This window comes from Oncorhynchus tshawytscha, linkage group LG06, assembly GCF_018296145.1.
Source record: "Oncorhynchus tshawytscha isolate Ot180627B linkage group LG06, Otsh_v2.0, whole genome shotgun sequence".
In the NCBI taxonomy this organism is placed as follows: domain Eukaryota; kingdom Metazoa; phylum Chordata; class Actinopteri; order Salmoniformes; family Salmonidae; genus Oncorhynchus; species Oncorhynchus tshawytscha.
In genome coordinates, this window is record NC_056434.1 from 3075516 (window position 1) to 3100689 (window position 25174).

Below are 25174 nucleotides of genomic sequence, written 5' to 3' on the forward strand. Positions count from 1 at the left end.
GCCTTCTTCTCCACGGCGTAGAAGGGGTGTGTGTGTGTGTGTGTGTGTGTGTGTGTACAGATGGGCTGAGACTCACGATGTAGCAGGGCTCGCAGTAGGCCTTCTTCTCCACGGTGTAGAAGGGTGTGTGTGTGTGTGTGTACAGATGGGCAGAGACTCACGATGTAGCAGGGCTCGCAGTAGGCCTTCTTCTCCACGGCGTAGAAGGGTGTGTGTGTGTGTGTGTGTGTGTGTGTGTACAGATGGGCAGAGACTCACGATGTAGCAGGGCTCGCAGTAGGCCTTCTTCTCCACAGTGCAGAAGGGTGTGTGTGTGTGTGTGTGTACAGATGGACAGAGACTCACGATGTAGCAGGGCTCGCAGTAGGCCTTCTTCTCCACGGCGTAGAAGGGTTTACCGCGCAGCCTGCCACTGCAGGTCATGCAGATGAAGCAGTCCACGTGGAAGACCTGGTCCATGGCGGTACAGCCGGTACCCTCACCCACCACATTATCCCCACAGCTGGCACACCGCCCTGGGGTAGAGGAGGAGAGGAGATGGGGAGTTAGACTGGTTCATCCACAGGTCTGACTGTCTGGTCTTACTGCTACACGTGTTACAGTACATGTTTTTGAGCTGAAAGAGACCTGGTTTAGAGCTGAAAGAGACCTGGTTTTGAGCTGAAAGAGACCTGGTTTTGAGCAGAAAGAGACACTACAGTGAATGATAGTGAAGGTATTGAAGTGCCCTGCACAGTGTTTCCTTATCGTGACGAGAGAGAGAGAGAGAGAGAGAGAGAGAGAGAGAGAGAGAGAGAGAGAGACAATCATAAACCGTTTTATGTTCTAACTTTCCTTACGAACCAGTTACTTTGTGATCACTAGCTAACGTCCTTAATCAAAGGGCCTTCAGAGGCCTCATATAAAGATGACAGACTTCAGAACACTTCAACAGAGACTGGAGCAGATAGATTGGGCTGCAGAAACTCAACACCAGTCCCCCTCGCTACTCTTAAAGTAATGGGCTTTATCAACGATAAAGAGAGAATCATGAAAGACAACTCTTGTCTTCTTTTCGTCCTACGATCCTGGTATAAACCCCTTGATTAGAACAGATCGGATCTAACAGATCGACTGCAACTATAGATCTGTAATCAAGTGTGTGATGAAGTAAGGCCAAAGTCAAAAAGGAACCAGACACCAAGAACACTTCATATCCAGGGCCTGATAGCATCTCGAGGGAAAGTCTAGAAGTTGTTTCTTTATATCAACGGTTGAAAGGGCCACAGTGATCGAAGGGCCGACATCTGAAGACATAGGATGGTCTTGGCTGGATCTTTTCTTGACGCTGGAGGGGGGGCATCATTTTCTAGCTATTTCAGATGGTATGGTATCATTGTCTATTGCTATCACTAATATTATTGACCATCCTGTCATAGCTTCAATGGACATACCGTAGATCTGTACTTAATAAACTGAGAGAAAAAAACAACTATGTATAATTGAGTCAAATGAAATGAAATGTAACACTCCCTTTATACACTAAACCCTCATGTTCATGGATAAGGACGGGATTAATTGAGGACATTTTATATTTTAAAACCTCTACATCACATAAGTGTGACAGAGTGACAGCATCGATTAGAAAAAGTCAAACAGTCCTTTAATGTTTTAATGATAAAGAGACCAAAACTTCAGAGTCTTGTCTTGTCTTTGTGTTTTGAGGGCAAAGTAGTGAGCCAATATTAATGCTTCAGAAAGAGCTAGATTGCAGTTTTTGTAGGACAGGGCATTTGGATAAATTTAATTGACTTGAAGATATCTTTAATTGAGTTTAAGTTGTGAATGTGAAGTTTATCTTCGACTCAATTAATGACACTAGCAATTTAATTAGCGATATCTTACAATAATGCAGGTTTTAGAAACTATATCTTACAATGTTTTCCTTTTTTACACACATCTAAAGACAGATATAATCTTTGTGGCAAAGACAGAAGACAGTGTGATATTGTGTTGAATAAATGAACTTTAGTTTGTGTAGTATCTTTTTTTGTTTTTGCTTTGTCTAAGTCTGAGTTGGTGTTGATGACTGTCTGTCTGACTGACTGACTGTCTGACTGTCTGACTGTCTGATTGACTGACTGTTTGACTGACTGACTGTCTGACTGATTGTCTGACTGACTGTCTGTCTGACTGACTGTCTGATTGACTGACTGTTTGACTGACTGACTGACTGTCTGACTGATTGTCTGACTGACTGTCTGTCTGACTGACTGTCTGACTGTCTGATTGACTGACTGTTTGACTGACTGACTGTCTGACTGATTGTCTGACTGACTGTCTGACTGTCTGATTGACTGACTGTTTGACTGACTGTCTGATTGACTGTTTGATTGACTGACTGTTTGACTGACTGTTTTTACTGACTGTTTGACTGTCTGATTGACTGTCTGTCTGTAGTCTCTGGGATGTAGTCTCTGTGATGTAGTCTCTGGGATAGTCTCTAGAATGTAGTCTCAGTGATGTAGTCTCTGGTATAGTCTCTAGCATGTAGTCTCTGGGATGAAGTCTCTGGCATGTAGTCTAGGATGTAGTCTAGGATGTAGTCTAGGATCTAGTCTAGGATGTAGTCTAGGATGTAGTCTAGGATCTAGTCTAGGATCTAGTCTAGCATCTAGTCTAGGATGTAGTCTAGGATGTAGTCTAGGATCTAGTCTAGCATCTAGTCTAGGATGTAGTCTAGGATGTAGTCTAGGATGTAGTCTAGGATCTAGTCTAGCATCTAGTCTAGGATGTAGTCTCTAGGATGTAGTCTAGGATGTAGTCTAGGATGTAGTCTCTAGCATGTAGTCTAGGATGTAGTCTAGGATGTAGTCTAGGATGTAGTCTCTAGCATCTAGTCTAGGATGTAGTCTCTAGCATGTATTCTAGGATGTAGTCTAGGATGTAGTCTCTAGCATGTAGTCTAGGATGTAGTCTAGGATGTAGTCTCTAGCATCTAGTCTAGGATGTAGTCTCTAGGATGTAGTCTAGGATGTAGTCTAGGATCTAGTCTAGCATCTAGTCTAGGATGTAGTCTAGGATGTAGTCTCTAGGATGTAGTCTAGGATGTAGTCTAGGATGTAGTCTCTGGCATGTAGTCTGGGAAGTAGTCTAGGATGTAGTCTCTGGCATGTAGTCTGGGATGTAGTCTAGGATGTAGTCTAGGATGTAGTCTAGGATGTAGTCTCTGGCATGTAGTCTAGGATGTAGTCTAGGATGTAGTCTCTGGCATGTAGTCTGGGATGTAGTCTGGGATGTAGTCTAGGATGTAGTCTAGGATGTAGTCTCTGGCATGTAGTCTGGGATGTAGTCTGGGATGTAGTCTAGGATGTAGTCTCTGGCATGTAGTCTAGGATGTAGTCTGGGATGTAGTCTCTGGCATCTAGTCTAGGATGTAGTCTCTGGCATGTAGTCTAGGATGTAGTCTAGGATGTAGTCTCTGGCATGTAGTCTAGGATGTAGTCTCTAGCATCTAGTCTAGGATGTCTGTCTGACTGACTGACTGTCTGTCTGACTGACTGATTGACTGACTGTTTGACTGACTGACTGTCTGACTGATTGTCTGACTGACTGTCTGACTGTCAGATTGACTGACTGTTTGACTGACTGTCTGATTGACTGTTTGATTGACTGACTGTTTGACTGTCTGTTTGACTGACTGTTTGACTGACTGTTTTTACTGACTGTTTGACTGTCTGATTGATTGTCTGTCTGTAGTCTCTGGGATGTAGTCTCTGTGATGTAGTCTCTGGGATAGTCTCTAGAATGTAGTCTCAGTGATGTAGTCTCTGGTATAGTCTCTAGCATGTAGTCTCTGGGATGAAGTCTCTGGCATGTAGTCTAGGATGTAGTCTAGGATGTAGTCTAGCATCTAGTCTAGGATGTAGTCTAGGATGTAGTCTAGGATGTAGTCTAGGATCTAGTCTAGCATCTAGTCTAGGATGTAGTCTAGGATCTAGTCTAGCATCTAGTCTAGGATGTAGTCTAGGATGTAGTCTAGGATCTAGTCTAGCATCTAGTCTAGGATGTAGTCTCTAGGATGTAGTCTAGGATGTAGTCTAGGATGTAGTCTAGGATGTAGTCTCTAGCATGTAGTCTAGGATGTAGTCTAGGATGTAGTCTCTAGCATCTAGTCTTGGATGTAGTCTCTAGCATGTATTCTAGGATGTAGTCTAGGATGTAGTCTCTAGCATGTAGTCTAGGATGTAGTCTAGGATGTAGTCTCTAGCATCTAGTCTAGGATGTAGTCTCTAGGATGTAGTCTAGGATGTAGTCTAGGATCTAGTCTAGCATCTAGTCTAGGATGTAGTCTAGGATGTAGTCTCTAGGATGTAGTCTAGGATGTAGTCTAGGATGTAGTCTCTGGCATGTAGTCTGGGATGTAGTCTAGGATGTAGTCTAGGATGTAGTCTCTGGCATGTAGTCTGGGATGTAGTCTAGGATGTAGTCTAGGATGTAGTCTAGGATGTAGTCTCTGGCATGTAGTCTAGGATGTAGTCTAGGATGTAGTCTCTGGCATGTAGTCTGGGATGTAGTCTGGGATGTAGTCTAGGATGTAGTCTAGGATGTAGTCTCTGGCATGTAGTCTGGGATGTAGTCTGGGATGTAGTCTAGGATGTAGTCTAGGATGTAGTCTCTGGCATGTAGTCTAGGATGTAGTCTGGGATGTAGTCTCTGGCATGTAGTCTAGGATGTAGTCTAGGATGTAGTCTCTGGCATGTAGTCTAGGATGTAGTCTAGGATGTAGTCTCTGGCATGTAGTCTAGGATGTAGTCTCTAGCATCTAGTCTAGGATGTAATCTCTAGCATGTAGTCTAGGATGTAGTCTCTGGCATCTAGTCTAGGATGTAGTCTAGGATGTAGTCTCTGGCATCTAGTCTAGGATGTAGTCTAGGATGTAGTCTCTGGCATCTAGTCTAGGATGTAGTCTAGGATGTAGTCTGGGATTTAGTCTAGGATGTAGTCTGGGTAAGCGACCCACGAGCCACTGTGGCCCCTTATGATGAGTTTGGTTCTTTGTGGCCCCACCCCCATTAAAGATGTCCATTCCTGCTCAAGGATATCAGAGGACGTTCACTCCTCAGAAGATCACTACTCTCTAAACTATTGTTATAAATCCTAAAACGCCCTTTAAGCAAACAGACCCAGCAATCTGGTTTCATCTGGTTCCACCAGCCTTCTATCTGCATCTCACTTACTGACACACACCACACAAACACACACCTCATTTACAGAGGCTGTGTTACCTACTGTACGCTATGAGAACGGTACGGGAGAGAGATTAAACAAACTAGAGATGGCGCGTCTCGGGGGGATGTGTGGGTGTCAATGGAATCACAGACTGGTAATCACTTCAGAGAGCCAGAGGGATGGAGAGAGAGGGGGAGATGGAGAGAAAGACAGAGAGGGCAGAGAGAGACAGACAGAGTTAGAGACATACAGAGTTAGAGACAGAGAGAGAGAGAAAGAGTCCGAGCGATAGAGAGAGACAGAGAGAGAAAGAGATCGAGCGAGAGAGAGAGACAGAGAGAGACAGAGAGAGAAAGAGACCGAGAGAGAGAGGGGGAGAGAGAAAGCCCTTGAATTGAATTGAATTGAATTGAGAGAGAGAGAGAGAGAGACAGAGAGAAAGAAACAGAGAGAGAGACAGAGAGAGAAAGAGAACGAGAGAGAGAGGGGGAGAGGGAGAGAAAGACAGAGGGCAGAGAGAGAGACAGAGAGAGAGACAGAGTTAGAGACAGAGAGAGACAGAGAGAGAGAGAAAGAGACCGAGCGATAGAGAGAGACAGAGAGAGAAAGAGACTGAGCGAGAGAGAGAGACAGAGAGAGACAAAGAGAGAAAGAGACCGAGAGAGAGAGGGGGAGAGAGAAAGCCCTTGAATTGAATTGAATTGAATTGAGAGAGAGAGAGAGAGAGAGAGAGACATAGCCCACTGGGCTCCCACTTTAAACAGCCAACATGTCCCACTGGGCTCCCACTTTAAACAGCCAACGTGTCCCACTGGGCTCCCACTTTAAACAGCCAACGTGTCCCACAGGGCTCCCACTTTAAACAGCCAGAAGGAAACCTTGCGGAAATCCTTTTCCTTTTGGTGGCTCGTGATCGCTAGGGCCCTAAGGAGGGCCCTGAGGAGCTATTTCCGTGTGTGTGTGTGAGTCAGTTATTTGTGTGTGTAAGTGCATGCTGTGCACAGTCATACACACATATAAACACCTACACTGAGTGTACAAAACATTAGGAACACCTTCCTGATATTGAGTTGTATCCCCCTTTTGCCCTCAGAACAGCCTCAATTCATCGGGCCATGGACTCTATAAGATGCTGGTCCATGTTGACTCCAATGCTTCCCACAGTTGTGTCAAGATGGCTGGATGACCTTTGGGTGGTGGACCATTCTTGATACACACAGAAAACTGTTGAGCGCGAAAAACTCAGGCTCGTTGCAGTTCTTGGCACAAACCGGTGCTTCTGGCACCTTCTACCATACCCAGTTCAAAGGCACTTCAATATTTTGTCTTGCCCATTCACCCTCTGAATGTCACACATACACAATCCATGTCTCAATTGTCTCAAGTCCAAAAAAATCCTTCTTCAACCTGTCTCCTCCCCTTCATCTTTCACCTGGATTCATCAGCTGTGTTCAAACACCTACACTGACATGCTGTATACTACATACTTAATGAGTATGTACAGTTGAAGTGGGAAGTTTTCATACACTTAGGTTGGAGTCATTAAAACTCGTTTTTCAACCACTCCACAAAATTTCTTGTTAACAAACTATAGTTTTGGCAAGTCGGTTAGGACATCTACTTTGTGCATGACACAAGTACTTTTTGTATTTACAGACATATTATTTAACTTAACTGTATCACAATTCCAGCGGGTCAGAAGTTTACATACACTAAGTTGACTGTGCCTTTAAACAGCTTGGAAAATTCCAGAAAATGATGTCATGAAGTTAGAAGCTTCTGATAGGCTAATTGACATCATTTGAGTCAATTGGAGGTGTAGCTGCGGATGTATTTCAAGGTCTACCTTTAAACTCAGTGCCTCTTTGCTTGACTCATGGGAAAATCTAAATAAATCAGCCAAGACCTCAGAAAAACAATTGTAGACCTCCACAAGTCTGGTTCATCCTTGGGAGCAATTTCCAAACACCTGAAGGTACCACGTTCATCTGTACAAACAATAGTACACAAGTATAAACACCATGGGACCACACAGCCGTCATACCGCTCAGGAAGGCGACGACTTCTGTCTCCTAGAGGTGAACGTACTTTGGTGAGAAAAGTGCAAATCAATCCCAGAACAACAGCAAAGGACCTTGTGAAGATGCTGGAGGAAACAGGTACAAAAGTATCTATATTCACAGTAAAACGAGTCCTATATCGATATAACCTGAAAGGTCACTCAGCAAAGAAGAAACCACTGCTCCAAAACCGCCATAAAAAGCCAGACTACGTTTTGCAACTTCACATGGGGACAAACATCGTACTTTTTGGAGAAATGTCCTCTGGTCTGATGAAACAAAAATAGGTTTGGTCATAATGACCATCGTTATGTTTGGAGGAAAAAGGGGAGGCTTGCAAGCCGAAGAACACCATCCCAATAGTGAAGCACGGGGGTGGCAGCATCATGTTGTGGGGTGCTGTGCTGCAGGAGGGACTGGTGCACTTTGCAAAATAGATGGCGTCATTAGGGAGGAAAATGATGTGGATATATTGAAGCATATCTCAAGACATCAGTCAGGAAGGACAACAGATGGCTTAAGGATGACTTAAGGACAACAAAGTCAAGGTATTGGAGTGGCCATCACAAAGCCCTGACCTCAATCCTATAGAACATTTGTGGGCAGAACTGAAGAAGTGTGTGCAAGCAAGGAGGCCTACAAACCTGACTCAGTTACACCAGCTCTGTCAGGAGGAATGGGCCAAAATTCACCCAACTTATTGTGGGAAGCTTTGGAAGGCTACCCAAAACGTTTGACCCAAGTTAAACCATTTAAAGGCAATGCTACCAAATACTAATTGAGTGTATGTAAACTTCTGACCCATTGGGAATGTGATGAAAGAAATAAAAGCTGAAATAAATCATTCTCTACTATTATTCTGACATTTCACATTCTTAAAATAAAGTGGTGATCCTAACTGACCTAAGACAGGGAATTTTTACTAGGATTTAAATGTCAGGAATTGTGAATAACTGAGTGTAAATGTATTTGGCTAAGGTGTATGTAAACTTCTGACTTCAACTGTATACACCTGTTCTGAAAGGCCCCAGAGTCTGCAACACCACCAAGCAAGGGGCACCACCAAGCAAGGGGCCCCACCAAGCAAGGGGCACCACCAAGCAAGGGGCACCACCAAGCAAGGGGCCCCACCAAGCAAGAGGCACCACCAAGCAAGAGGCACCACCAAGCAAGGGGCACCACCAAGCAAGGGGCACCACCAAGCAAGGGGCACCACCAAGCAAGGGGCACCACCAAGCAAGGGGCACCACCAAGGGGCACCACCAAGCAAAGGGCACCACCAAGCAAGGGGCACCACCAAGCAAGCGGCACCATGAAGACCAAGGAGCTCTCCAAACAGGTCAGGGACAAAGTTGTGGAGAAGTACAAATCAGGGTTGGGTTATAAAAAAACATCAGAATCTTTGAACATCCCATGGAGCACCATTAAATCCATTATTAAAAAATGGAAAGAATATGGCACCACAACAAACCTGCCAAGAGAGGGCCGCCCACCAAAACTCACAGACCAGGCAAGGAGGGCGTTAATCATAGAGGCAACAAAGAGACCAAAGATAACCCTGAAGGAGCTGCAAAGCTCCACAACAGAGAGATTGGAGTATCTGTCCATAGGACCACTTTAAGCCGTACACTCCACAGAGCTGGGCTTTACGGAAGAGTGGCCAGAATAAAAGCCAGTGATTAAAGAAAAAAATAAGCAAACACATTTGGTGTTTGCCAAAAGGCATGTGGGAGACTCCCCAAACATATGGAAGAAGGTACTCTGATCAGATGAGACTAAAATTGAGCTTTTGGGCCATCAAGCTAAAAAATAGGAAACATGCCAAGGGGGCTAAATACTTTCACAAGCCACTGTCCCTACATCCCTCCCCTCTCCTCTCCTAACAACTAGTGTCCCTCCCTCCCTCCCCTCTCCTAACGACTAGTGTAATCCCTACATCCCTCCTTCCCTACATCCCTCCTTTCATACTTTGTTTGCGTTACGCCAGCTCGTTCAATGAAGACAAAAGCCTAACTCCATTTTCAACTTCACTATTTAAGCTGCCAGTTAATGAGGACTTGTGAGGCGTCTGTTTCTCAAACTAGACACTGTACTTGACCTCTTGCTCAGTTGTGCACCGGGGCCTCCCACTCCTCTTTCTATTCTGGTTAGAGTCTGTTTGCGCTGTTCATTTAATCCATATGCATCGTATGTAAAATATAAACATATTCCACAAGTATTTCCACTTTGTTGTGTAAAAGTCACGTTGACAGTAAATAAAGCTTGAGGCCTTGTTGATGAGCCTCCAGTTTCACAGGATAAAGGGTAAAACAATTCTATAATATAATACGTTGCATGGACTCACTCTGTGTTCAATAGTAGTGTTTCAACATGATTTATGAATGACTACCTCATCTCTCTACCCTACACATGGACTCACTCTGTGTTCAATAGTAGTGTTTCAACATGATTTATGAATGACTACCTCATCTCTCTACCCTACACATGGACTCACTCTGTGTTCAATAGTAGTGTTTCAACATGATTTATGAATGACTACCTCGTCTCTCTATCCTACACATGGACTCACTCTGTGTTCAATAGTAGTGTTTCAACATGATTTATGAATGACTACCTCATCTCTCTACCCTACACATGGACTCACTCTGTGTTCAATAGTAGTGTTTCAACATGATTTATGAATGACTACCTCATCTCTCTACCCTACACATGGACTCACTCTGTGTTCAATAGTAGTGTTTCAACATGATTTATGAATTACTACCTCATCTCTCTACCCTACACATGGACTCACTCTGTGTGCAATAGTAGTGTTTCAACATGATTTATGAATGACTACCTCATCTCTCTACCCTACACATGGACTCACTCTGTGTTCAATAGTAGTGTTTCAACATGATTTATGAATGACTACCTCATCTCTCTACCCTACACATGGACTCACTCTGTGTTCAATAGTAGTGTTTCAACATGATTTATGAATGACTACCTCATCTCTCTACCCTACACATGGACTCACTCTGTGTTCAATAGTAGTGTTTCAACATGATTTATGAATGACTACCTCATCTCTCTACCCTACACATGGACTCACTCTGTGTTCAATAGTAGTGTTTCAACGTGATTTATGAATGACTACCTCATCTCTACCCTACACATGGACTCACTCTGTATTCAATAGTAGTGTTTCAACGTGATTTATGAATGACTACCTCATCTCTCTACCCTACACATGGACTCACTCTGTGTTCAATAGTAGTGTTTCAACATGATTTATGAATGACTACCTCATCTCTCTACCCTACACATGGACTCACTCTGTGTTCAATAGTAGTGTTTCAACATGATTTATGAATGACTACCTCATCTCTCTACCCTACACATGGTCTCACTCTGTGTTCAATAGTAGTGTTTCAACATGATTTATGAATGACTACCTCATCTCTCTACCCTACACATGGACTCACTCTGTGTTCAATAGTAGTGTTTCAACATGATTTATGAATGACTACCTCATCTCTCTACCCTACACATGGACTCACTCTGTGTTCAATAGTAGTGTTTCAACATGATTTATGAATGACTACCTCATCTCTACCCCCTACACATGGACTCACTCTGTGTTCAATAGTAGTGTTTCAACATGATTTATGAATGACTACCTCATCTCTCTACCCTACACATGGACTCACTCTGTGTTCAATAGTAGTGTTTCAACATGATTTATGAATGACTACCTCATCTCTCTACCCTACACATGGACTCACTCTGTGTTCAATAGTAGTGTTTCAACATGATTTATGAATGACTACCTCATCTCTCTACCCTACACATGGACTCACTCTGTGTTCAATAGTAGTGTTTCAACATGATTTATGAATGACTACCTCATCTCTCTACCCTACACATGGACTCACTCTGTGTTCAATAGTAGTGTTTCAACATGATTTATGAATGACTACCTCATCTCTCTACCCTACACATGGACTCACTCTGTGTTCAATAGTAGTGTTTCAACATGATTTATGAATGACTACCTCATCTCTCTACCCTACACATGGACTCACTCTGTGTTCAATAGTAGTGTTTCAACATGATTTATGAATGACTACCTCATCTCTCTACCCTACACATGGACTCACTCTGTGTTCAATAGTAGTGTTTCAACATGATTTATGAATGACTACCTCATCTCTCTACCCTACACATGGACTCACTCTGTGTTCAATAGTAGTGTTTCAACATGATTTATGAATGACTACCTCATCTCTCTACCCTACACATGGACTCACTCTGTGTTCAATAGTAGTGTTTCAACATGATTTATGAATGACTACCTCATCTCTCTACCCTACACATGGACTCACTCTGTGTTCAATAGTAGTGTTTCAACATGATTTATGAATGACTACCTCATCTCTCTACCCTACACATGGACTCACTCTGTGTTCAATAGTAGTGTTTCAACATGATTTATGAATGACTACCTCATCTCTCTACCCTACACATGGACTCACTCTGTGTTCAATAGTAGTGTTTCAACATGATTTATGAATGACTACCTCATCTCTCTACCCTACACATGGACTCACTCTGTGTTCAATAGTAGTGTTTCAACATGATTTATGAATGACTACCTCATCTCTCTACCCTACACATGGACTCACTCTGTGTTCAATAGTAGTGTTTCAACATGATTTATGAATGACTACCTCATCTCTCTACCCTACACATGGACTCACTCTGTGTTCAATAGTAGTGTTTCAACATGATTTATGAATGACTACCTCATCTCTACCCTACACATGGACTCACTCTCACATGGACTCATTTCTGTGTTCAATAGTAGTGTTTCAACATGATTTATGAATGACTACCTCATCTCTCTACCCTACACATGGACTCACTCTGTGTTCAATAGTAGTGTTTCAACATGATTTATGAATGACTACCTCATCTCTCTACCCTACACATGGACTCACTCTGTGTTCAATAGTAGTGTTTCAACATGATTTATGAATGACTACCTCATCTCTCTACCCTACACATGGACTCACTCTGTGTTCAATAGTAGTGTTTCAACATGATTTATGAATGACTACCTCATCTCTCTACCCTACACATGGACTCACTCTGTGTTCAATAGTAGTGTTTCAACATGATTTATGAATGACTACCTCATCTCTCTACCCTACACATGGACTCACTCTGTGTTCAATAGTAGTGTTTCAACATGATTTATGAATGACTACCTCATCTCTCTACCCTACACATGGACTCACTCTGTGTTCAATAGTAGTGTTTCAACATGATTTATGAATGACTACCTCATCTCTCTACCCTACACATGGACTCACTCTGTGTTCAATAGTAGTGTTTCAACATGATTTATGAATGACTACCTCATCTCTCTACCCTACACATGGACTCACTCTGTGTTCAATAGTAGTGTTTCAACATGATTTATGAATGACTACCTCATCTCTCTACCCTACACATGGACTCACTCTGTGTTCAATAGTAGTGTTTCAACATGATTTATGAATGACTACCTCATCTCTCTACCCTACACATGGACTCACTCTGTGTTCAATAGTAGTGTTTCAACATGATTTATGAATGACTACCTCATCTCTCTACCCTACACATGGACTCACTCTGTGTTCAATAGTAGTGTTTCAACATGATTTATGAATGACTACCTCATCTCTCTACCCTACACATGGACTCACTCTGTGTTCAATAGTAGTGTTTCAACATGATTTATGAATGACTACCTCATCTCTCTACCCTACACATGGACTCACTCTGTGTTCAATAGTAGTGTTTCAACATGATTTATGAATGACTACCTCATCTCTCTACCCTACACATGGACTCACTCTGTGTTCAATAGTAGTGTTTCAACATGATTTATGAATGACTACCTCATCTCTCTACCCTACACATGGACTCACTCTGTGTTCAATAGTAGTGTTTCAACATGATTTATGAATGACTACCTCATCTCTCTACCCTACACATGGACTCACTCTGTGTTCAATAGTAGTGTTTCAACATGATTTATGAATGACTACCTCATCTCTCTACCCTACACATGGACTCACTCTGTGTTCAATAGTAGTGTTTCAACATGATTTATGAATGACTACCTCATCTCTCTACCCTACACATGGACTCACTCTGTGTTCAATAGTAGTGTTTCAACATGATTTATGAATGACTACCTCATCTCTCTACCCTACACATGGACTCACTCTGTGTTCAATAGTAGTGTTTCAACATGATTTATGAATGACTACCTCATCTCTCTACCCTACACATGGACTCACTCTGTGTTCAATAGTAGTGTTTCAACATGATTTATGAATGACTACCTCATCTCTCTACCCTACACATGGACTCACTCTGTGTTCAATAGTAGTGTTTCAACATGATTTATGAATGACTACCTCATCTCTCTACCCTACACATGGACTCACTCTGTGTTCAATAGTAGTGTTTCAACATGATTTATGAATGACTACCTCATCTCTCTACCCTACACATGGACTCACTCTGTGTTCAATAGTAGTGTTTCAACATGATTTATGAATGACTACCTCATCTCTCTACCCTACACATGGACTCACTCTGTGTTCAATAGTAGTGTTTCAACATGATTTATGAATGACTACCTCATCTCTCTACCCTACACATGGACTCACTCTGTGTTCAATAGTAGTGTTTCAACATGATTTATGAATGACTACCTCATCTCTCTACCCTACACATGGACTCACTCTGTGTTCAATAGTAGTGTTTCAACATGATTTATGAATGACTACCTCATCTCTCTACCCTACACATGGACTCACTCTGTGTTCAATAGTAGTGTTTCAACATGATTTATGAATGACTACCTCATCTCTCTACCCTACACATGGACTCACTCTGTGTTCAATAGTAGTGTTTCAACATGATTTATGAATGACTACCTCATCTCTCTACCCTACACATGGACTCACTCTGTGTTCAATAGTAGTGTTTCAACATGATTTATGAATGACTACCTCATCTCTCTACCCTACACATGGACTCACTCTGTGTTCAATAGTAGTGTTTCAACATGATTTATGAATGACTACCTCATCTCTCTACCCTACACATGGACTCACTCTGTGTTCAATAGTAGTGTTTCAACATGATTTATGAATGACTACCTCATCTCTCTACCCTACACATGGACTCACTCTGTGTTCAATAGTAGTGTTTCAACATGATTTATGAATGACTACCTCATCTCTCTACCCTACACATGGACTCACTCTGTGTTCAATAGTAGTGTTTCAACATGATTTATGAATGACTACCTCATCTCTCTACCCTACACATGGACTCACTCTGTGTTCAATAGTAGTGTTTCAACATGATTTATGAATGACTACCTCATCTCTCTACCCTACACATGGACTCACTCTGTGTTCAATAGTAGTGTTTCAACATGATTTATGAATGACTACCTCATCTCTCTACCCTACACATGGACTCACTCTGTGTTCAATAGTAGTGTTTCAACATGATTTATGAATGACTACCTCATCTCTCTACCCTACACATGGACTCACTCTGTGTTCAATAGTAGTGTTTCAACATGATTTATGAATGACTACCTCATCTCTCTACCCTACACATGGACTCACTCTGTGTTCAATAGTAGTGTTTCAACATGATTTATGAATGACTACCTCATCTCTCTACCCTACACATGGACTCACTCTGTGTTCAATAGTAGTGTTTCAACATGATTTATGAATGACTACCTCATCTCTCTACCCTACACATGGACTCACTCTGTGTTCAATAGTAGTGTTTCAACATGATTTATGAATGACTACCTCATCTCTCTACCCTACACATGGACTCACTCTGTGTTCAATAGTAGTGTTTCAACATGATTTATGAATGACTACCTCATCTCTCTACCCTACACATGGACTCACTCTGTGTTCAATAGTAGTGTTTCAACATGATTTATGAATGACTACCTCATCTCTCTACCCTACACATGGACTCACTCTGTGTTCAATAGTAGTGTTTCAACATGATTTATGAATGACTACCTCATCTCTCTACCCTACACATGGACTCACTCTGTGTTCAATAGTAGTGTTTCAACATGATTTATGAATGACTACCTCATCTCTCTACCCTACACATGGACTCACTCTGTGTTCAATAGTAGTGTTTCAACATGATTTATGAATGACTACCTCATCTCTCTACCCTACACATGGACTCACTCTGTGTTCAATAGTAGTGTTTCAACATGATTTATGAATGACTACCTCATCTCTCTACCCTACACATGGACTCACTCTGTGTTCAATAGTAGTGTTTCAACATGATTTATGAATGACTACCTCATCTCTCTACCCTACACATGGACTCACTCTGTGTTCAATAGTAGTGTTTCAACATGATTTATGAATGACTACCTCATCTCTCTACCCTACACATGGACTCACTCTGTGTTCAATAGTAGTGTTTCAACATGATTTATGAATGACTACCTCATCTCTCTACCCTACACATGGACTCACTCTGTGTTCAATAGTAGTGTTTCAACATGATTTATGAATGACTACCTCATCTCTCTACCCTACACATGGACTCACTCTGTGTTCAATAGTAGTGTTTCAACATGATTTATGAATGACTACCTCATCTCTCTACCCTACACATGGACTCACTCTGTGTTCAATAGTAGTGTTTCAACATGATTTATGAATGACTACCTCATCTCTCTACCCTACACATGGACTCACTCTGTGTTCAATAGTAGTGTTTCAACATGATTTATGAATGACTACCTCATCTCTCTACCCTACACATGGACTCACTCTGTGTTCAATAGTAGTGTTTCAACATGATTTATGAATGACTACCTCATCTCTCTACCCTACACATGGACTCACTCTGTGTTCAATAGTAGTGTTTCAACATGATTTATGAATGACTACCTCATCTCTCTACCCTACACATGGACTCACTCTGTGTTCAATAGTAGTGTTTCAACATGATTTATGAATGACTACCTCATCTCTCTACCCTACACATGGACTCACTCTGTGTTCAATAGTAGTGTTTCAACATGATTTATGAATGACTACCTCATCTCTCTACCCTACACATGGACTCACTCTGTGTTCAATAGTAGTGTTTCAACATGATTTATGAATGACTACCTCATCTCTCTACCCTACACATGGACTCACTCTGTGTTCAATAGTAGTGTTTCAACATGATTTATGAATGACTACCTCATCTCTCTACCCTACACATGGACTCACTCTGTGTTCAATAGTAGTGTTTCAACATGATTTATGAATGACTACCTCATCTCTCTACCCTACACATGGACTCACTCTGTGTTCAATAGTAGTGTTTCAACATGATTTATGAATGACTACCTCATCTCTCTACCCTACACATGGACTCACTCTGTGTTCAATAATAGTGATTTATGAATGACTACCTCACACCCTACACATGGACTCACTCTTGTGCAATAGTAGTGTTTCAACATGATTTATGAATGACTACCTCATCTCTCTACCCTCATGGACTCACTCCAATAATAGTGTTCAACATGATTTATGAATGATTCATCTCTCTCTACACATGGACTCACTCTGTGTGCAGTGTTTCAACATGATTTATGAATGACTACCCATCTCTCTACCCATACCATTATCTGTAAGGTCCCTCATCTCTCTACCCCACACATACAATTATCTGTAAGGTCCCTCATCTCTCTACCCCACGCATACAATTATCTGTAAGGTCCCTCATCTCTCTACCCCACACATACAATTATCTGTAAGGTCCCTCATCTCTACCCCACACATACAATTATCTGTAAGGTCCCTCATCTCTACCCCACGCATACAATTATCTGTAAGGTCCCTCATCTCTCTACCCCACACATACAATTATCTGTAAGGTCCCTCATCTCTGTACCCCACACATACAATTATCTGTAAGGTCCCTCATCTCTGTACCCCACACATACTGTAAGGTCCCTCATCTCTGTACCCCACACATACTGTAAGGTCCCTCATCTCTGTACCCCACACATACTGTAAGGTCCCTCATCTCTGTACCCCACACATACAATTATCTGTAAGGTCCCTCATCTCTGTACCCCACACATACAATTATCTGTAAGGTCCCTCTTCTCTGTACCCCACACATACAGTAAGGTCCCTCATCTCTGTACCCCACACATACTGTAAGGTCCCTCATCTCTGTACCCCACACATACAATTATCTGTAAGGTCCCTCAGTCCAGCAGTGAATTTCAAACACGGATTCAACCACAAAGACCAGGGAGGTTTTCCAATGTCTCGCAAAGAAGGACATCTATTGGTAGATATTGAATATTCCCGAAATGTACTTCCTGTTTGCAACAGGGCACTAAACTGCAAATTTTTTTTACAAAGAAATGTACTTTATGCCCTGAATACAAAGCTGGGACCGAGAGACTGAAGAACAGCTTCTATCTCAAGGCCCTCAGACTGTTAAACAACTTCTATCTCAAGGCCATCAGACTGGTAAACAGCTTCTAAACACCCAATCACTGGCCACTTTAATAAATGGATCACTAGTCACTTTAAACAATGTCACTTTAAATAATGCCACTTTAATAATGTTTACATATCCTACATTACTCATCTCATCTATATACTCATCTCTATCTATATAGATCATGTTATGACTGTATTATGTTACGGGTATGGCTGTATCATGTTATGGCTGCATCATGTTATGGGTATGGCTGTATCATGTTATGGCTGCATCATGTTATGGGTATGGCTGTATCATGTTACGGGTATGGCTGTATCATGTTATGGGTATGGCTGTATCATGTTATGGCTGCATCATGTTATGGGTATGGCTGTATCATGTCATGGCTGCATCATGTTATGGGTATGGCTGTATCATGTTATGGCTGCATCATGTTATGGCTGCATCATGTTATGGGTATGGCTGTATCATGTTATGGCTGCATCATGTTATGGGTATGGCTGTATCATGTTATGGGTATGGCTGCATCATGTTATGGGTATGGCTGTATCATGTTATGGGTATGGCTGCATCATGTTATGAGTATGGCTGCATCATGTTATGGGTATGGCTGCATCATGTTATGGGTATGGCTGTATCATGTTATGGGTATGGCTGCATCATGTTATGGCTGCATCATGTTATGGGTATGGCGGTATCATGTTATGGGTATGGCTGCATCATGTTATGGCTGTATCATGTTATGGGTATGGCTGCATCATGTTATGGCTGCATCATGTTATGGGTATGGCGGTATCATGTTATGGGTATGGCTGCATCATGTTATGGGTATGGCTGCATCATGTTATGGGTATGCCTGTATCATGTTATGGGTATGGCTGTATCATGTTATGGGTATGGCTGCATCATGTTATGGCTGCATCATGTTATGGGTATGGCTGTATCATGTTATGGGTATGGCTGTGTCATGTTATGGGTATGGCTGTATCATGTTATGGGTATGGCTGTATCATGTTATGGGTATGGCTGTATCATGTTATGATTGTATCATGTTATGGGTATGGCTGTATCATGTTATGGCTGTATCATGTTATGGGTATGGCTGCATCATGTTATGGCTGTATCATGTTATGGGTATGGCTGCATCATGTTATGGTATGGCTGCATCATGTTATGGTATGGCTGCATCATGTTATGGGAATGGCTGTATCATGTTATGGGTATGGCTGTATCATGTTATGGCTGCATCATGTCATGGGTATGGCTGCATCATGTTATGGGTATGGCTGCATCATGTTATGGCTGTATCATGTTATGGGTATGGCTGCATCATGTTATGGCTGTATCATGTTATGGGTATGGCTGCATCATGTTATGGGTATGGCTGTATCATGTTATGGGTATGGCTGTATCATGTTATGACTGTATCATGTTATGGGTATGGCTGCATCATGTTATGGCTGTATCATGTTATGGGTATGGCTGCATCATGTTATGGGTATGGCTGTATCATGTTATGGCTGCATCATGTTATGAGTATGGCTGCATCATGTTATGGGTATGGCTGCATCATGTTATGGCTGTATCATGTTATGGGTATGGCTGTATCATGTTATGGGTATGGCTGTATCATGTTATGGCTGCATCATGTTATGGTATGGCTGCATCATGTTATGGCTGTATCATGTTATGGGTATGGCTGTATCATGTTATGGGTATGGCTGTATCATGTTATGGGTATGGCTGCATCATGTTATGGGTATGGCTGTATCATGTTATGGCTGCATCATGTTATGGCTGTATCATGTTATGGGTATGGCTGTATCATGTTATGGGTATGGCTGCATCATGTTATGGCTGCATCATGTTATGGGTATGGCTGCATCATGTTATGGGTATGGCTGTATCATGTTATGGGTATGGCTGCATCATGTTATGGGTATGGCTGTATCATGTTATGGCTGCATCATGTTATGGGTATGGCTGTATCATGTTATGGGTATGGCTGTATCATGTTATGGGTATGGCTGTATCATGTTATGGGTATGGCTGTATCATGTTATGGGTATGGCTGCATCATGTTATGGCTGCATCATGTTATGGGTATGGCTGTATCATGTTATGGCTGTATCATGTTATGGGTATGGCTGCATCATGTTATGGGTATGGCTACATCATGTTATGGCTGCATCATGTTATGGGTATGGCTGTATCATGTTATGGGTATGGCTGCATCATGTTACTGGTATGGCTGTATCATGTTATGGCTGCATCATGTTATGGGTATGGCTGTATCATGTTATGGCTGCATCATGTTATGGGTATGGCTACATCATGTTATGGCTGCATCATGTTATGGTATGGCTGTATCATGTTATGGGTATGGCTGTATCATGTTATGGCTGCATCATGTTATGGGTATGGCTACATCATGTTATGGCTGCATCATGTTATGGTATGGCTGTATCATGTTATGGGTATGGCTGTATCATGTTATGGCTGTATCATGTTACTGGTATGGCTGCATCATGTTATGGCTGTATAATGTTATGGGTATGGCTGCATCATGTTATGGGTATGGCTGTATCATGTTATGGCTGTATCATGTTATGGGTATGGCTGTATCATGTTATGGGTATGGCTGTATCATGTTATGGCTGCATCATGTTATGGGTATGGCTGCATCATGTTATGGGTATGGCTGCATCATGTTATGGGTATGGCTGTATCATGTTATGGGTATGGCTGTATCATGTTATGGGTATGGCTGTATCATGTTATGGGTATGGCTACATCATGTTATGGGTATGGCTGTATCATGTTATGGGTATGGCTGTATCATGTTATGGGTATGGCTGTAAGTACAGGAACAATGGAGTTGCTTACCAAGACGACATGAAAGTTCCTGTCTCTGGTAGGAGAGGGAGAGGCTGGAGGCTACTAGATGTGTCTGGTAGGAGAGGGGGAGGCTGGACTCTACTAGATGTGTCTGGTAGGAGTGTCTGGGGAGGCTGGAATCTACTAGATGTGTCTGGTAGGAGAGGGGGGCTGGAGTCCACTACATGTGTCTGGTAGGAGAGGGGAGGCTGGAGTCCACTACATGTGTCTGGTAGGAGAGGGGAGGCTGGAGTCCACTACATGTGTCTGGTAGGAGAGGGGGAGGCTGGAGTCTAATAGATGTGTCTGGTAGGAGAGGGGAGGCTGGACTCTACTAGATGTGTCTGGTAGGAGAGGGGGAGGCTGGAGTCTACTAGATGTGTCTGGTAGGAGAGGGGGAGGCTGGAGTCTAATAGATGTGTCTGGTAGGAGAGGGGGAGGCTGGAGATGTGTCTAGGCTAGATGTGTCTGGTAGGAGAGGGGAGGCTGGAATCTACTAGATGTGTCTGGTAGGGGGAGGCTGGAGTCCACTACATGTGTCTGGTAGGAGAGGGGAGGCTGGAGTCTAATAGATGTGTCTGGTAGGAGAGGGGGAGGCTGGAATCTACTAGATGTGTCTGGTAGGAGAGGGGGAGGCTGGAGTCCACTACATGTGTCTGGTAGGAGAGGGGGAGGCTGGAGTCTAATAGATGTGTCTGGTAGGAGAGGGGAGGCTGGAATCTACTAGATGTTTCTGGTAGGAGAGGGGAGGCTGGAGTCTAATAGATGTGTCTGGTAGGAGAGGGGGAGGCTGGAGTCTAGTAGATGTGTCTGGTAGGAGAGGGGAGGCTGGAGTCTACTAGATGTGTCTGGTAGGAGAGGGGGAGGCTGGAGTCCACTACATGTGTCTGGTAGGAGAGGGGGAGGCTGGAGTCTAGTAGATGTGTCTGGTAGGAGAGGGGAGGCTGGAGTCTAGTAGATGTGTCTGGTAGGAGAGGGGAGGCTGGAGTCTACTAGATGTGTCTGGTAGGAGAGGGGAGGCTGGAGTCCACTACATGTGTCTGGTAGGAGAGGGGGAGGCTGGAGTCTAATAGATGTTTCTGGTAGGAGAGGGGAGGCTGGAGTCTAGTAGATGTGTCTGGTAGGAGAGGGGGAGGCTGGAGTCTAGTAGATGTGTCTGGTAGGAGAGGGGGAGGCTGGAGTCTAGTAGATGTGTCTGGTAGGAGAGGGGAGGCTGGAGTCTAGTAGATGTGTCTGGTAGGAGAGGGGGAGGCTGGAGTCCACTACATGTTTCTGTGTCTGGTAGGAGAGGGGAGGCTGGATTCTACTAGATGTGTCTGGTAGGAGAGGGGGAGGCTGGAGTCCACTACATGTGTCTGGTAGGAGAGGGGAGGCTGGAGTCTAATAGATGTTTCTGGTAGGAGAGGGGGAGGCTGGAATCTACTAGATGTTTCTGGTAGGAGAGGGGAGGCTGGAGTCTAGTAGATGTGTCTGGTAGGAGAGGGGAGGCTGGAGTCTAGTAGATGTGTCTGGTAGGAGAGGGGGAGGCTGGAGTCTAGTAGATGTGTCTGGTAGGAGAGGGGGAGGCTGGAGTCTAGTAGATGTGTCTGGTAGGAGAGGGGGAGACTGGAGTCCACTACATGTTTCTGGTCTGTCAATCCCAAGGTTCTAGTAGGTATCTGTTAATGTAGCATCTTGTTTGTGGCACCCTATTCCCTACATAGTGCACTACTTCTGACCAGGGCCCCTAGGGTTCATGCATCCTTTGCGTGTTTGAAAGTGACTCCAATTGTCCCAAAGCACAAGGTTTCCTGCCACGTCCTGCCATCTCCCCTGGACATCCCTGACATTTCTCAGAGGAGAGGAGAGACAGGATGAGAGGAGAGAGGGATGAGGAGGGGAGTGGAGGGAGGAGAGGAGGAGAGGGATGAGGAGAGGAGTGGAGGAGTGGAGGAGAGGAAAGAGGGATGAGGAGAGGAGTGGATGAGAGGAGGGAGGAGAGGAGGAGTAGAGGAGAGAGAAGGGGAGGAGGAGAGAAGGGGAGGAGAAGAGGAGGAGAGGTCGGAGAAGGGAGGAGATGAGGAGAGGAGGAGAGAGAGGAGAAGTAGGAGAGGAGATGAGAGGTAGAAGAGGAGAGGAGGAGAGAGAGAGGAGAGGAGAGAGAGAGAGGAGAGGGGGAGGAGATGATGAGAGAGAGGAGAGGAGGAGTAGAGTAGAGGAGATGAGAGGGATGAGAGAGGGAGGAGATGAGAAGTAGGAGAGAAGGGGAGGAGAGAGGGAGGAGATGAGGGAGGAAATTAGGGAGAGAGGGAGGAGATGAGGAGAGAGGGAGGAGATGAGGAGAGAGGGAGGAAGGAGGAGAGAGGGAGGCGAGAGGAGCGGGAGGAGATGAGAAGAGAGGGAGGAAAGAGGGAGGGAGGAGATGAGGAGAGAGGAAGGAGATGAGGAGAGAGGGAGGAGAGAGGGAGGAGATGAGGAGAGAGGGAGGAGATGAGGAGAGAGGGAGGAGAGAGGGAGGAGATGAGGAGAGAGGGAAGAGAGGGAAGGAGGAGATGAGGAGAGAGGGAGGAGTGAGGGAGGAGATGAAGAGAGAGGGAGGAAAGAGGGAGGGAAGATATGAGGAGAGAGGGAGGAGAAAGGGAGGGAGGAGATGAGGAGAGAGGGAGGAGATGAGGAGAGAGAGAGGGAGGGAGGAGATAAGGAGAGAGTGAGGAGAGAGAGAGGAGATGAGGAGAGAGGGAGGAGATGAGGAGAGAGGTAGGAGATGAGGGAGGCGAGGAGAGGTAGGAGATGAGGGGAGGAGATGAGGAGAGAGGGAGGAGATGGGGGAGGAGATGAGAGGGATGAGGGAGGGAGCGGAGGATAGGTAGGAGATGAGGGGAGGAGATGAGGAGAGAGGGAGGAGATGAGGGGAGGAGATGAGGAGAGAGGGAGGAGATGAGGGAGGAGATGAGGAGAGAGGGAGGAGGTGAGGGAGGAGATGAGAGGGATGAGGGAGGGAGCGGAGGAGAGGTAGGAGATGAGGAGAGAGGGAGGAGACAAGGAGAGAGGTAGGTGATGAGGGAGGAGATGAGGAGAGAGGGAGGAGTTGAGGGAGGAAATGAGGAGAGAGGGAGGAGACGAGGAGAGAGGGAGGAGATGAGGAGAGAGGGAGGATAGAGCGAGGAGATGAGGAGAGAGAGAGGAGAGGAGTAGAGTAGAGGAGAGAGGGATGAGAGAGGGAGCGGAGGAGAGGTAGGAGATGAGTGGAGGAGACGAGGAGAGAGGGAGGAGACAAGGAGAGAGGTAGGTGATAAGGGAGGAGAGGAGAGGTATGAGATGAGGGGAGGAGATGAGGAGAGAGGGAGGAGATGAGGAGATAGGTAGGTGATGAGGGAGGAGAGGAGAGGTAGGAGATGAGGGGAGGAGAGAGGGAGGAGATGAGGGAGGAGATGAGGAGAGAGGGAGGAGATAAGGGAGGAGATGAGGAGAGAGGGAGGAGATGAGGAAGGAGATGAGGAGAGAGGGAGGAGATGAGGGAGGAGATGAGGAGCTGGAGGACATGCATCGCCCCACTCACTCTGTCAGGGTTACATAATCATCACTAAAATAGGCCTAAACATACATGCTCTTATGTAAATACACAACCTTTTAATCACACTTAAACACACACAAAACCTTTTAATCATGCCTTGCATAAGGAGTCAGCAGGAATATGCAAAAAAATAGGTCATGGCCTCCTGCAAGACAGTATTTATACCAGACTGTTCAGACAGACAGTATTTATACCAGACTGTTCAGACAGACAGTATTTATTCCAGACTTTGGCCTTAAATGACAAGGAGAACAGGTGCTGTCCTTAAATGACAAGGAGAACAGGTGCTGTCCTTAAATGACAAGGAGAACAGATGCTGTCCTTAAATGACAAGGAGAACAGGTGCTGTCCTTAAATGACAAGGAGAACAGGTGCTGTCCTTAAATGACAAGGAGAACAGGTGCTGTCCTTAAATGACAAGGAGAACAGGTGCTGTCCTTAAATGACAAGGAGAACAGGTGCTGTCCTTAAATGACAAGGAGAACAGGTGCTGTCCTTAAATGACAAGGAGAACAGGTGCTGTCCTTAAATGACAAGGAGAACAGGTGCTGTCCTTAAATGACAAGGAGAACAGGTGCTGTCCTTAAATGACAAGGAGAACAGGTGCTGTCCTTAAATCCCGATAGAATCCAAAAGGTGGTAGAGATGAGACACTCTTCTACATTAAAAACAATTTGACTATGAAACAAATATAAACACTCTTTAACGCAAAAGAGAGGCTTTTAAGAGCTGGTGTCTCCTGAAAATCATATTGTTTTATACATTGATATCAGACAAACATTCAACTGTTTCACAACGCTGGAACAAAACTTCCTGCCGAGGAACTAAGAAGCATTTTGTTTTCACAAGAAGTTTCAAACAGGTCTGTGAATAATACAGGACAGAAAATCAAACCAACATCGTC

At 43.8% G+C, this 25174-nt stretch overlaps 1 protein-coding gene across 4 annotated transcripts in view; it reads right to left on the reverse strand.

Annotated features, from left to right (window-relative positions):
* Nucleotides 1-25174, reverse strand: part of LOC112242029 (LIM domain containing preferred translocation partner in lipoma) — a 456919-nt gene that overhangs the window by 77680 nt on the left and 354065 nt on the right. For all 4 annotated transcript variants that reach the window (XM_042322846.1, XM_042322847.1, XM_042322844.1 and 1 more), the window contains one exon: nucleotides 346-515. In XM_042322846.1, the coding sequence (XP_042178780.1) occupies nucleotides 346-515 (170 nt within the window). The remainder of the gene's footprint in view (nucleotides 1-345; nucleotides 516-25174) is intronic.